The sequence below is a fragment of the Nycticebus coucang genome, chromosome 10, assembly GCF_027406575.1.
Source record: "Nycticebus coucang isolate mNycCou1 chromosome 10, mNycCou1.pri, whole genome shotgun sequence".
In the NCBI taxonomy this organism is placed as follows: Eukaryota; Metazoa; Chordata; class Mammalia; order Primates; family Lorisidae; genus Nycticebus; species Nycticebus coucang.
In genome coordinates, this window is record NC_069789.1 from 22,485,078 (window position 1) to 22,500,039 (window position 14,962).

Here is a 14,962-nt window from a genome sequence, read left to right on the forward strand (position 1 = left end):
CCAACATGTCTGACTCTCACTGGAGAAGGAGTAGCTCACTATCCAGGCAATTGTTGGATGACTTTGAAGATTGGTGCATCCTGTCTCTGTTAAAGATACTAGCTGCACCTTCATCTGAGAAACAAGGGTAAAGATCCCGCTAACAACATGGGCATTCCTGAGTTCCCTTCTCTGTGCTTCTGCTCCTAACCAATACCCATTCCCACCCATTTTCTGAGGAACACAGTGTTTCTTTATCAGGATTATCTTTCATCAAATTACAGCCAGCTTAAACTGGAGATTATTTTACCTTTTTTTGTGGGAGGAGAGACAAGAGTCTCACTCTGTTGCCTGGGTTAGAGTGTTCTGGCATCAGCCTACCTCACAACTTCAAATTCCTGGCTTCAAGTGATTCTCCTGCCTCAGCCTCCCGGGTAGCTGAGACTACAGGAGCCCACCACCACGTCTGGCTAGAAGAGACAGGGTCTGGCTCTTGCTCAGGCTGGTCTGGAACCCCTGAGCTCAAGCAACTCTCTTGCCTCTGTCTCTCAAAATGCTAGGATTGCAGGCGTGTGCTACGGCACCTGACCTGTCTTTTATTTCCAAATTCTCTAAAGTGCTGTGTTGTACCCAAAGTTTCTCTTAACTGGAACAACCTTATCTGACACACACTCTACCTTCAAGACCCACCTTCTTTTCTTTCTCTTTTTTTTTTTTGTAGAGAGAGTTTCACTTTACCGCCTTCGGTAGAGTGCCATGACGTCACAGGACTCACAGCAACCTCCAGCTCTTGGGCTTCCGCGATTCTCCTGCCTCAGCCTCCAGAGTAGCTGGGACTACAGGCACCCGCCACAATGCCCAGCTATTGTTTTGTTGCAGTTCGGCCGGGGCTGGGTTTGAACCCGCCACCCTCGGTATATGGGGCTGGCGCCCTACTCACTGAGCCACAGACGCCACCCAAGACCCACCTTCTTTAAAGCTTTTCCCCATCCTTTTGAGCAGTGCAAGTTTTTCAAAGCACACTAAACGATTCTTTTATTCTGTTCAATTACTTAGCTAGGTTTTGAGTTCTTCCTCCAGGAAGGAGGTGGGGGGCGCTATGTAGCTTGTCTGACTTTGCATTTCTAGGGTGTAGCCCAATGCCTGACACACACTAGGTGCTCAATATATGTTTACCGTCAATAAGGAAAAATTAACACTTGTATACGTATTTGAATTTTCATAAACTCACAAGATCTCACTTAATCCCCTAGTGTAACTGTAAAAAATAGTTAATTACTGCCATCCTATCCTTTCTTGTTTACAGCGTACGCAGACTAAGAGGCTAAGTCTCTTGCTCAGCGCCAGTCAATAGCAAAACGGAACTGTCGGCGGCTTCCTGACTTTAAGTTTCGGGATCTTGACACCATGCAGCTGACAGCGAGCATCTCCAAGTTGGCGCCGCGACTTCACCCACGCGGCGCCGCTCGCGACGCACTTCCGGATCCCAGGCACAGCGGCGAGCAAAACCTCCGCGGGCCCGTGAGAACCGGGACTACGTCTCCCAGAGAGCTCAGCGGCGAAACCTGAGGCGACTGGTTGCGATCGACAGCCAATACGACAGCGAATAGCTCTTACTGCCCAATCAGAGGCAGGAGGGGGCGGGACTCTCTCGCTGAGGCTAGACTGGGCTCCCGACTAACCGCGTTCTGAGCTGCCTGAAACTCCAAGGCGCTGAGGGCCGGATGTCACCTTGTCTTTCGCTCCGGGTCCTCTCTTGAGTCCTTTCCCGCGCCCTCGCGTGACTCCACCTGTGTTGTCGCGTGTCTGGCCGCTAGGCCGGCGCCGAGGACAGGCCGGCTCTCAGGGAGGAAGCACGTGCTCGAGCAGTTGTGGCGCCAAGCGTCTACCTGTCATCTCGGCGCCCACCCCCAGCCGAGACCCCTGGACGTCGCAGAGTCCCTGGGCCCTCAGTCCCCCCTCGCGACCCGGGCCTCCGGGAGGAGTCGGAAGGTCGCCCGGCCTTCTTTTGGAGGCTTGCTGCGTGCTGCTTGGCGTCGCTCTTGGCCGTCACCTGAGAAGATCGCGTGTTCCCCGCCGTGCCCTCAGCGCGAGGAGGAGGCTCGGCAACATGTCACCCGCGCTGTCGCAACCCGGTAACGCTGCGATCCTGTCTGCGTAGTTCGGTTGTGTTTATGGACTCGCGCTGTGGCTCCTTAATCCCTAGGGTTACTCTCCAGAGTTCTGGGTGGTGCCCGGCGGGATTTCCCCGAGAGTGGGCGGCACCTTTAGAACTAAGCCCAGGAGCAGCATTTGGCTCCGCTGCTTCCTTGACCTTTCCCTAGGCAAACAAATAGCAAAACCCGCAGGGCGCTCCTTTTCCGTGCTCCGAAACACATTCCTAGCGTGAAAGTAACTGCGTTTTGCAATTGGGAGCAGTATATTCCAGCGGGAGCCTGTGGAGGTTGTGCACGGTGTAACGTTCTTAGTAAACGTTTGTTGAGCTCCTACTGCTAAAGAAAGTTCAAGCTCTTTGACAGATGAGAAAACTCAGATAACTGTTTAAAACTCCTACATCGAACTTTTATTTTCTGCCTGTATGCACGCTTCTGCAAACTCCAGTGTGCATAGAATCACTGTTAAAATAGAGTTAGCAGGCTCCGTCTCCAGCTGCTCAGTTGAGACGGGTAGTAGTATTCAGTACTGATGTCAGTAGTTCTGGGATCAACCATGAGAAAAAGTTTAGCACAAGAACTGAATCTAATTTCGGCTTTGTAATGAACTCTGGGTCTCTAAGGTCATCCCTGACTGTAATTTATGGACGGGTTCCTCAAACGTGTGAGGTAGGAGATGTAGAAACAAAATAATTGCTAATAAGTACAGAACAGTAACTATCCCATCCCAGAATGAGGATTTTCAGCTCTAGGAGGAGGGGGAATATTAAATTCATAATTCAGAAGGAACTTTAACAGATTTTATTCTAGGATTCTCCTAAACAGGACTGGTACAATTGTTCTTGAAACTAGTGGAACTGGCGGGGCACGCTGCCTCTCACCTGTAATTCCAGCACTCTGGGAGGCCCAGGCGGGTGTATTGCCTCAGCTCAGGAGTTCAATACCAGACTAAGCAAGGATGAGACCCCACCTTTACTAAAAAGAACTATCTGGGGCTACTCGGGAGGCTGAGGCAAGAGAATCGCTTAAGCCCAGGAGTTGGAGGTTGCTGTGAGCTGTGTGAGGCCACGGCACTCTACCGAGGGCCATAAAGTGAGACTCTGTCTCTACAAAAAAAAAAGAACTATCTGGGCATCTTGGTGGGCACCTGTAGTCCCAGCTACTCAGGAGCCTGAGGCAAGAGAATCACCTAAGCCCAAGAGCTAGAGGTTGCTGTGAGCTGTGACGTCATGGCACTCTACCAAGAGTGACAAAATTAAAAAAAAAAAAAGTAGAGGAATTGGCTGACTTTACTTGCTATAAAATAAGAGCTTTCTTCTCATAGGGTTATTATGTAGTTACTTGTATAATATTTTTTACTCATAATCTCTGGCTTCTCCCTTCTTATTTAATTTATAAGAGGAAATGTGATTTTCACTTTCATTTGAATTGCAGCGAAATGCCTGTGAAGATTTAGACTACTTTGAATAGTGAGTGATCTTTTTACAGAAAATAAAAGGAAAATTGGTGAGTGAGTGGATACAGACGATCTCCCCCTCTTCCTCCAAGTCTGTCTTCTGTAGTTTAGCACCACATTGAGTTTAACCAAGTCTAGGGTCCCTTAAGGAATTCTGAACCAGGGCCTTCGGCCTAGAAAAGACCTTATAGATGTATTCTTGCTTTTCCCTATGAAAGCAATCCCTGTGTTGGGATTATAGTAAAGTTTTAACTTCCAAAAAATTTAGTTACTTACTAGTGTCCTTTCTTAATGAAGCGTTGTTTTTTCTTTCTTTCTTTGTTTTGTCTTTGTTTTTTCTTGAGACAGAATCTCACTCTGTTGCCCTGGGTAGAGTGCTGTGCTGTCACAGCTCACAGCAACCTCAAACTCCTGGGTTCCAGTGACCCTGTTGCCTCAGCACCCCCGCCACAACGCCTGAGTAATTTTTCTTATCATTACTACAGACCAGGTCTCGCTTTTGCTCAGGCTGGTCTCCAACTCCTGAGCTTAAGCCATCAGCCTGCCTCGGCCTCCCAGAGTGCTAGCAGTAGAGGTGTGAGCCACTGCAGCTGGCCTTTATTTTTTTTTCTTTCTTTTTTTTTTTTTGAGACAGAGTCTCACCATGTTGTCCTCAGTAGAGTGCTGTGGCGTCATAGCTCACAGCAACCTCAAATTCTTGGGCTTGAGTGATTGTCTTGCCTCAGCCTCCCAAGTAGCCGGACTACAGGCGCCTGGGCACAACTCCCAGCTATTTTTTTGTTGTAGTTGTTTGGCAGGCCCAGGCTGGATTCGAACCCACCAGCTCTGGTGTATGTGGCCAGCACCTTAGCCACTGGGCTACAGGCGCTGAGCCCTTAATGAAACTTTTTAATGGAGAAGTGAGGATTCTGAAATCTCAAGATTGGGCCTTAAGGCTAAATGCCCGTGGCCTCAGACCATGGTTGTGCCCCCTGGGGAAGGAGGCTGGTGGGCTGACAAATGCTTCTTGTGGGAAAATTTTTTTTTTTTTTTGTAGAGACAGAGTCTCACTTTATAGCCCTCAGTAGAGTGCCGTGGCATCACACAGCTCACAGCAACCTCCAACTCCTGGGCTTCAGTGATTCGCTTGCCTCAGCCTCCCGAGTAGCTGGGACTACAGGCGCCCGCCACAACACCCGGCTACTTGTGGGAAAATTTTAACCACATCTAAAGATTTCTTGGTTTCATCATTGTTTAGCATTATACATGTTGTCTGTAACTTAATTGGTGAGTGATTAATGAAAAAATGAATAAATGATACTATATTATCCAGTTTAATTTGGTATTATGTAGTTACTTGTTCCAAATATTTATATGGCTGCTTTATTGCTTGATTGCTTCCTTTTTTTAATCAAAAGATACTGATATGAAAAATGAACACAGCTCTATGAGTAATTAAAAATATTTGCAGGATTAGTCCAATATTTAATGTTTCAGGTAAAAGACTGTACTTTCTGACATTACAAAGCAAGTCAATTATCCACCTCAAGTGTAGACATAATAAAAAATGTTTTCATGGGCTTGGCGCCTGTAGTTCAGTGGTTAGGGTCCTGGCCACACACAATGGGGCTGGTGGTTCAAACCCAGCCCGGAACAATGACAACTACAACAAAAAAAAAAATAGCCGGGCATTGTGATAGTCTCAGCTACTTGGGAGGCTGAGGCAGGAGAATAGCTTTAGCCCAAGAGTTTGAGGTTGCTGTGACCTGTGATGCCACGACACTCTACCCAGGGCGACAGCTTGAGACTCTGTCTAAAAAAAAAAAAAATTTTTTTTCCATAATAAAGATATCTTGAAAAGGGAAAAAAAAAACCCAATGAATAAATGACACAGTGGTCTGATATCAGCCTAATTCTTCTCAGGCTTATTAAAATCAAGGGGAGGGAGAAGATATATATTTAAAAAATGGAATAATGCACAAAGAAATTCCTATAAAGTGTAGCAAGTTGGTGGAAATTAGAAAGTGAAGTATCTTTCAAGAGACTTGTAGGGTGGTAGTAAGATCATCTTTTTCTTTTCTTTTTTTTTTTTGAGACAGAGTTTTACTTTGTCACCCTTGGTAGAGTGCGGTGGCCTCACAGCTCACAACGACCTCAAACTCTTAGGCTCAAGCAATTCTTTTGCCTCCCAAGTAGCTGGGACTGCAGGCACTCGCCATAACACCTGGCTATTTTTTTTTTTTTTTTTAGAGACAGAATCTTGCTCTTGTTCAGTCTGGTCTGGAACCCCTGAGTTCAGGCAATCCATCTGCCTCAGCCTCCCAGAGTGCTAGGATTACAGGTGTGAGCCACCATGCCTGGTGTTAAGATCATCTTTAATAAAGAAATGAAACTGCTGAGAAAGCACTGAAATCATGATTATAATGCAGAAAATAAAAATGCATTTTCCTTCCTGTGTGCATAACCCGGTTAGCACAGTGGAAGGGGGGTCCTAAGTAAATCAGGTCTATAGGGGGTCATTTTATCTTCAAAGGAGGTGTGTTCTTGACACTGAAATTTATCACTGACATCCATATCCTGGGGTTTATGCCTTCATTTTGTCCTCCTTGAGGCTTGTTCTGTTTGTTTTAAGAGAAGGGATGATGGGGTCTTGCTGTGTTGTCTGTGAATTCCTAGAATCAAGTGATGCTCTGGTCTCAGCCTGCCCTGCATCTGAGATTACAGGTGTACACCACTGTGCCTAGCCTAGGCTAGTTGGTGTTAACCTAATTTACCTACCTTACATCTGACTGTTGCTTTAACCAGTTCATCTCATGTTTGTTTATTCTTTGGCATACATGCTGTGAATCAAGATATTGTTAGCTAGCAAATAAAATGTTAGTGGCAGGAAAAACCCAAAATACATAGGGTAGGTCTGCTCAAACTGGGGAAAATACTGTGTGATTGCTTATGCTTACTAGTCAAAAGCATTCCTTGGGATCTCTGTCTTCCGCACTGCAGTTACATCTTAAATATAAAAATATCTGTATTTTTTTTTTTTTTTTTGGTAGAGACAGAGTCTCACTTTATGGCCCTCAGTAGAGTGCTGTGGCCTCACGCAGCTCACAGGAACCTCCAACTCCTGGGCTTAAGTGATTCTCTTGCTTCAGCCTCCTGAGTAGCTGGGACTACAGGCGCCCGCCACAATGCCCAGCTATTTTTTGGTTGCAGTTAGGCCGGGGCCGGGTTTGAACCCGCCACCCTTGGTATATGGGGCTGGTGCCTTACCGACTGAGCCACAGGCACCACCCAAAAATACCTGTATTTCTAAGATGATGTTATTACTAGTCAGTTAGATGGGGGAGCTGCAAAACTATATATTCCTGTAGAGACTATGAAAGATATTAGAATCCGCTCTGTTTCGTACCTGACTATTCAGTAGTAAAATATCCACGATGTTCTAGGCTTAATGAACTGAGTACAGATAAAAACTGTACTTTATGTTGTTTTTCATGGACGAGCAACATTTTAATAGACGGGCACTTTGCCAAGGGAAAGGGGAATTGTCAAGGTGACTTATTCTTTTGAGAAATTTCTCATGGTAATTAAAAGCCAGTGAATTAGAATGATAATTAGAAGCCAGTGAAAGACAACCTCCTTCTGGAAAAGCTGGGCATGGGGTGTAATACGTGTATGGGATAGGAGCAGTGAACACTTACACCAACAAATGTTAGTTTCTCTAAATGGGAAATCTTACCTTATCCTCTAAAGGAAAAATAAGCATGTGGATAATGTGGAATCATAAAAAATACAATGTTTTATATTGAATCCATATAGTTCCTGCTCATATGTGTTTCATTGTATATTTTCTTTTGTCTGTATTTTTCCATTCACAGTTCTTGTTTCCATAGACAGCCTAATTTACATATGTCCATGTGTTTGTACATTTCCTTGTGGATTCTAGTCTCTGTGTGTGTGTGCGCGTGCGCGTGCTGCGACTACAGGTGCCCACACAACCCCCCTGCACAGTTTTTCTATTTTTTGAAGAGATTGGGTCTCACTGTTGTTCAGGGTGTTCTTAAACTCCTGACCTCGAGTGCGCCTCTTGCCTTGGCCTCCCAGAGTGCTAGGATTACAGGCATGAGCTACCGTGCCTGGACTGTGTGCATATTTTTAATTTATATAAATTGTAACTTGGTAGTTAATCATTTCTAACCTTTTCACTTAATATCATGTCATTAAGAACTAGCTAATGCTGGGTGTGGTGGCTCACACATGAGCTGTGATGCCACGGCACTCTAGCCAGGGTCACATAGTAAGACTTTGTTGGAAAAAAAAAAAATTAACAAAAGAACTAGCTATGTTACTGTGGTGTGTCTGGCTATCAACATGTAGTCTATGGGGAGCATCAGCCACATCCATTTCCCAAGCCATTTCCCAAGGTTGCCTCCAGCTTGCCTGCTCTTACGAACATCCTTTTAAGTGTTCTGCAATGGATCTATATGAGACTTCTTGGAAAATACACCCCAGAGTGAGATTGCTGGGTTTTCTGCATACTTAATTCTACTAAGTTCTGCTAGGCTGCTCTCCAGACTGGCTGTGTTGGTCTACATTCCAACAAGCATACTTGAGGGTTCAGATTTTCTTTGGCATTATTCAATATTCTTAATTATTGCCCATTTACTGTGAGTAAAGTGGTACTTTTTTAAAAAAACCCTCATATTTCTCTGATAGCTAATGAGTTTGAACATCTCTTCCTATACTTGCTGGTTGGTTATTCAGCTGCCTTTCCATTGATTATATCTTTTGTTTATTTTTCTGTTTGGTTTCTTAATTGATTTGTGGGAGTTCTTGTACAATCTAGATTTTAGTCTCTTTTAGTTTGGGACATTGAAAACTCTTTTTCCAATACATCATCTATTATTTTTGCCCATGATGACCTTAATTTAACAGAAATTCTCAGCTTTTATATAATCAAATTAATTTTTAAAATAATTAGTGGGCTTTTTGAGTCTTAAGAAGCTCCACATATATCATTGTGGAAAAGATTGCATTTTTTCCCCTAGAAAGTTTGAATATCTTTTGAACATGAACTTTTACATCTATAACCCCCTATCCCCCACTACACCTCGTGCTCCCATCAGTCTCATGATTCAGCCACCCACTTAAGCTCACACAATCTTATTTTAGTTGGTGTGGACTGCAGCTATATCCTTTTAGGAAAGGAATTCAGTTTGGCATATAGGTTGAGGATTAGTCCTCTGTCTTCTCATTCCTCATTTGAAGTGCCTCCATTTAATTGTCCAGCAAATAGGGTGGCACCTGTGGCTCAGTAAGTAGGGCACCAGCCCCATATACCGAGAGTGGCAGGTTCAAACCTGGCCCTGGCCAAACTGCAACAAAAAAATAGCCGGGCGCTGCAGCAGGAGACAGGCGCCTGTAGTCCCAGCTACTTGGGAGGCTGAGGCAAGAGACTCGCCTAAGCTCAGGAGTTGGAGGTTGCTGTGAGCTGTGACACCACAGCACTCTACGAGGGTGATAAAGTGAGACTCTGTCTCTAAAAAAAAAAAAAAAAATTGTCCAGCAAATAAGGCCATTTTTGTCCTAGTATGAACAACTGAGAGCTTTAGGCTTTACATCATATTTCTTTTATTTATTTATTTTTTTGTTGTTGCAATTTCTGGCTGGGGCTAGGTTTGAACCCACTACCTCTGGCATATGGGGCCGGTGCCCTACTCCTTTGAGCCAGGCTCCACCCACTTTACATGATTTTTTTTCACAGCTCACTGGACTTTGTAGTATACAGAGCGCAATCTTTAGAGTTTCAATCCTAGCTATATAGTGACAACATAATAGGAGTAGCCTACATTTATTAGATGTTTACTATATATCGAGCATGCATTTCGTGGTGTGACCTGAGAGCCCCAGCTCTTCACATATGATCTCATGTTATTATCATAGTTCTGGTGATGAAGGCATGGTAGTGTTTCCCCATTTTCCTGAAACAGGCAAAATCTTGTCAAAAATTCCCTACCTCTTTACGGGAGCTATAATTAAAATCCAGGTTTCTAGGCTTTTCTTACCCTGCCACAATTAGCTTAATCATATCAAACTCTAAGTGCTTGGTAGCTGATAGTCAGTCATGTCTGGGGAGTGTCCAAATTAATGCCACCTCTAAATTTGCTTTGTTGACTGTAGCTTGAAACGACTGGCCCACTCCCTAATGACATCAGTCTTTCTGTTGTACATGCTTCACTAATTCCTGCATTTTCTCTGTATTTCCCAAGAAGTTATTTCCTTTGGTACTTGAAGTACTACTGATCGGATCATTGAATCTTAACCTTGGTTCCTTTATCAGGAAGTGTTTTCTCTCATCTACAAATTCAATAAACACATTTGGCCAATGAGCTGGCTTTGGAAAGGAGAAACATATTGTCCTTTAGGAAGGAAACCAGAGGCTTGGCTCCTGTAGCACAGTGGTTACGGTGCCAGTCATGTATACTGAGGGTGGCGGGTTCGAATCTGGCCTGGGCACAATGACAGCTATAACAAAAAAAATAGCCAGGCGTTGTGGTGGGTGCCTGTAGGCCCAGCTACTCTGGAGGCTGAGGCAAGAGAATTGCTTAAGCCCACGAGTTCGAGGTTGCTGTGAGCTGTGATGGCACAGGACTCTACTGAGGGCAACATAATGAGACTCTGTCTCAAAAAAAAAAAAAAAAAAAAAAGGGAAAGAAACCAGATACTGGATATTGCAGATTTCCCCTGCAGGTTACTAGAATAGCCTTCCTGGAGCCTAATAGCTCTTTGGCCACCACCTGGCCCCTGATCCTATGTTGTGCTCCTGAGTCTCTGGACAGTAAGACAAGGCAGGGTTATAAGCATGTACTCAGAGCCAGCTTACAAATACTCTTGCATTACTGGTTTGGGTTTTAAATGACCTTTGCCGTCTCTTTCTCATTTTCCCTCACTTTTTTTTTTTTTGGTCGTCTCAATTAAGGAAATGTTTATGGAACATTTAAGTCCCAGGCACTATTCTTGCTAGGCATGGAGATGAGTTAGTTTAGACAGTCTTTTCCTCCAAGGAGTTCAAGTAACTTAGAACCAGCCTCATTTGACTTGAGTTTTGCTCCACTCTCAGGGAGCACAGAAGGAATGTTGAGCAGGGGAAGCAACTGCTTTAAAATTGTTCTATAGGAGGATTAATCTGATAGTGGTGCACGGATGGGAGATGTTGTGGCTGTGGCGATCGTGTGCTCTTCCTCAGGTGCATGGATGGATTGGAACACTGCGTGACCAAGTATGGCTGTAATTTTGAGGGAGGATACCCGGGAAAAGTAAAGTCTAAAAAAAAAAAAAAAACAAGGCTTCTCAGAGAAGCCCAAGGACACTCCTGCAAGGTCCTCCCCGTGGTAGCCCAGCCCTTAAGAATTTGTAAAACTTAGTTCCTGGGTCCTTGAAACTAACACTTGCTGCTTGCTTCTGCGTCTGTAAATCCTGTGCGTGATTTCACACCTCCAGTGAGAAATAATGTGGTAATTCCTTTGTCTGTCTACTTGTGAGTCCAATAAAAGGACAGGGACTGAGCTGATGGGGGGCTTTTTACTTTAAGGCTGATGGCCTACGTAGTTTCCCCACTGGCAAATAAAATTCCTTCCCCTATAATCTTTGGTGAGTGTCTGTTGGGTTTCAATTGCCAGCTCCTGCAACAATTTCTTTTGTTTCCTTTTTTTTTTTGAAACAGACTTCTTACTGTGTTGCCTTGGTAGAGTGCTGAGGCATCACAGCTCACAGCAACCTCAAACTCTTGGGCTTAAGCAATTCTCTTGCCTCAGCCTCCCAAGCAGCTGGGACTACAGGCGCCTGCCACAGCACCTGGCTATTTTTTTTGTTGTTGTTGTTGCAGTTGTCATTGTTTAGCTGGCCTGGGCCAGGTTCGAACCCACCAGACTGGGTGCATGTGGCCTGCACCCTACCCACTGAGCTATGGGCGCTGCCCTCTTGCAACAATTTCTTACCTTTGTGGGACACTTGATCATTTACTCCACATCTATGATCTTATTTGCATGGATGCAAACTGAAGCTCACAGTGGATTTGTGGTGGTTAGCATGTGTGGGAAGGGCTGGAAGAAAGGGGTTGGCTCTGGGGGCAGGTGGTGGGACCAGTGCGAATGGCATTTTGGAGGCCAAATTTATAAAATTTGGGATCTGAGTAGATGCAGGTTATCAAGGAGAATAAGGAGTTAGGTAATACTGAGCTTTTAAGGTTATATTTCTGGGAACCGTGTTGCCATTTATAGAAATAGAGACATGAGGCAGGGAATATAGCAAGTTTGGTTTTGAACGGTAGATTGAGAGGTAGATGTGTATTCTAGATAGTGATATCAGCTGCATAGTTTGAACTCCGGGTTGAAGATTGGGGCCTGGTGTTTTTTGATAATAAGATCTTGGGTGACTTTTGAAAGCAGTTTCAGGAGAGTAATGGAGGAGAAAGTCAGATCAGGAAGAGAAGGAATTGGTGGGTTTTCCACACTTGGAAATAAAGCACACACAGAACACATGCTAAAAAAATCACAAACAAATAAGAAGGAATAGTGGGGCTCGACGCTTGTAGCTCAGCAGCTAGGGCGCCAGCCACACATACCCCAGAGCTGGTGGGTTCTAATCCAGCCCGGGCCTTGCAGACAACAACAACAAAACAAAAAAGAAAACATAGCTGGGTGTTGTGGCGGGCCCCTGTCCCAGCAACTTGGGAGGCTGAGGCAGGAGAATCGCTTAAGCCCAAGAGTTTGAGGTAGCTGTGAGCTGTGATGCCATGCACTCTACTGAGGGTGACAAAGTTGAGACTATCTCAAAAAAGAAAAAAAAAATAGTGGGCAGAAAGGTATAACTGCTGGAGGTGGGAAGGGGTAGAGGGGAGTAGTAGGAGGTGTTGTGGCTTGGCGGTCATGTGCTCTCCCTCAGGTGGAGGGAGACGGAGATGGAGTGAGCCCATCTGCCAGAGGACTTGGATGTCGAGAGGGTGTGAATTTGTAGAGCCTCCAGTAAAACACTTCTTTGTATAGGACTGGGTGAGATCACTGGTAGAGTGAGAAGGACAGAAAAGATTTAATGCTAAAAGAAAGCAGAAGTTGGGACAACAGATGTGAGAAATATTGTAGGAAGTCAAGAAGAGGTGAACAGAAGAAGAGACTCAACATTATGACTTGTTGGTCGGGCGCAGTGGCTCGCGGCTGTAATCCCAGCACTCTGGGAGGCTGAGGCAGCCGACTGGGCTCACAGGTTTGAGAACAGCCTGACCTAGAGCAAAACCTCGTCTCTAAAAATAGCCAGGTGTTGTGGTGGGCACCTGTAGTCCCAGCTACTCCGGAGGCTGAGGCAAGAGAACCACTTGACCGTAAGAGTTTGAGGTTACTGTGAGCTGTGACGCCAAGGGTGACAAAGTGAGACTCAGTCTCAAAAAAAAAAAAAAAAAAAGGTATGAATTATTTATTTATTTGTTTATTGACAGTATCTCTGTCGCCCTGGGTGCCATGGCTTTGTGATAGCTCACAGCAGGCTCTTGGGCTCAGGTGTTCTTTTGCCTCAGCCTCCCGAGTAGCTGGGATTACAAGCGCCGGTCACAAGGCTTGGCTGATTTTTCTATTTTTACTAGAGAAGGGGTCTCATTCTTGCTCAGGCTGGTCTCAAACTCCTAAGCTCAAGCAATTCACCTGCCTCAGCCTCCCAGAGTGTTAGGATTGCAGGTGTGAGCCACCATGTCCAGCTAACATGAATACTTAGTGACTCCAGTCAGCGCCATTTTGTAACTTTCTGGTAGATCTTAGAAACTAGAAAGTAGGATTGGAAGGGGTAAGCATCGGGTCCTTTTCAGGGCCTGGAATTAGAAGTCCAGGAGCGTGGAGAGAATTGAGAAGTTGAGGGTGCTGGCCAGTTACTATCTCACAGATGGAGCAGAAGTAAAACTCTATTTGCAGGCTGTTATTAGTGCTGGCACTGGGGGCGGGAGGCAGGCAGTCAAAACTAACATTTTAAAGGGCAGTTAGGAATTTCTGATGATTTTTGATCCATAAAAATCCTGCTAATGGAGCATCTGCATAGAATTACCAAGGAAAGAGACCTCTGAGGACTCTCTTTCACACCCTTGCCTAGCCTTGTATCACTGGCTCATTGTGGCCTCTCTTAAAAAAGAATAGCTACAGCCTACTTTGACCTTGGTTTGGTGCTGCACTAGTAATTTTATGCTATGTACAATCTTTTAGGGTTTTAGACTTTTTTTTTTTTTTTTGAGACAGTCTGAGTTTGTTGCCTGGGTAGAGTGCTGTGGCGTCACAGCTCACAGCAACCTCCAGCTCTTGGGCTTAGGCGCTTCTCTTGCCTCAGCCTCTGTAGTACCTGGGACTACAGGCACCTGCCACAACACCCGGCTGTTTTTTGTTGCAGTTTGGCCGGGGCCAGGTCTGAACCCGCCACCCTCGGTATATGGGGCCGGTGCCCTACTCACTGAGCCATAGGCGCTGCCCTGTTTTAGACATTGTTATGAGTTAATGAGAACCTGGGTTAACATTTTTCTAATATTCTAGAGTTATGAGTGTGTCTTTTATGAACTCCATTTACTCCCTCTTGTGATTTATTATAAATCACTCTAAATTCCCCTGTACACATCTTTTTTTAACCTTTTATTCTTTGAAGTCAGATTTTCATTTTTCTTTAAAGCAGGTCTAAAGAAAACCCTGAGGGATGAGATTGAAGCCATTCTGCAGAAGAGGATTATGGTGCTAGATGGAGGGATGGGGACCATGATCCAGCGTCACAAGCTAAGTGAAGAACACTTTCAAGGTCAAGAATTTAAAGATCATGACAGGCCACTGAAAGGCAACAATGACATTTTAAGTATAACTCAGCCTGATATCATTTGCCAAATTCATAAGGTAGAGTATTCCCGGGTTCTTATATACATTCATTTCTTTATTATGCAAGCTGTTTCATGTACTAAGGGATAACTGCTCTGCCAAATGCTCCTGAGAATACGGAAGATAGAGGTGATTCATTCAGAAAGCAAGTATTGGATGCCAAGTAGCTGTCATGTACCCTGTTGGGGACTCAGGAGGAGGATATGAGTAAGGTCAGTTTTTTGCCCTTGAGGCGTTTAAACTCCAGTGAAAACAACCATAAAATTCTGGACAGATCAGAGTTTTCACATTCACTATCTTATTTTAAGTCAGTAGGACAGCCCTGATGAAGAAATAGTGAAAGGTAATATCTTAGCTCAGGCTGCTATAACAAATTGCCATAGACTGGGTGGCTTAAACAAGTACACAATATTTCCCACGGTTCTAGACACTGGAAGTTCATCTTCCAGGTGCCACAGGTAAGCAGAAATTCCCATTTGATCATACTCCAGATTGCAGTTTATTTC

The 14,962-nt window shown here is 44.7% G+C and overlaps 1 protein-coding gene across 2 annotated transcripts in view; it reads left to right on the plus strand.

Moving 5' to 3' along the window:
- The first annotated feature begins 1,012 nt into the window (after positions 1 to 1,012).
- Positions 1,013 to 14,962, plus strand: part of MTR (5-methyltetrahydrofolate-homocysteine methyltransferase) — a 125,493-nt gene continuing 111,543 nt past the window's right edge. The window contains exons 1-2 of one of the 2 annotated variants that reach the window (XM_053604812.1): positions 1,013 to 2,114; positions 14,260 to 14,474. In XM_053604812.1, coding sequence (XP_053460787.1) covers positions 2,090 to 2,114; positions 14,260 to 14,474 — 240 coding nt within the window. In that variant the 5' untranslated portion in view covers positions 1,013 to 2,089. The remainder of the gene's footprint in view (positions 2,115 to 14,259; positions 14,475 to 14,962) is intronic. The other variant, XM_053604814.1, reaches the window with a different exon arrangement.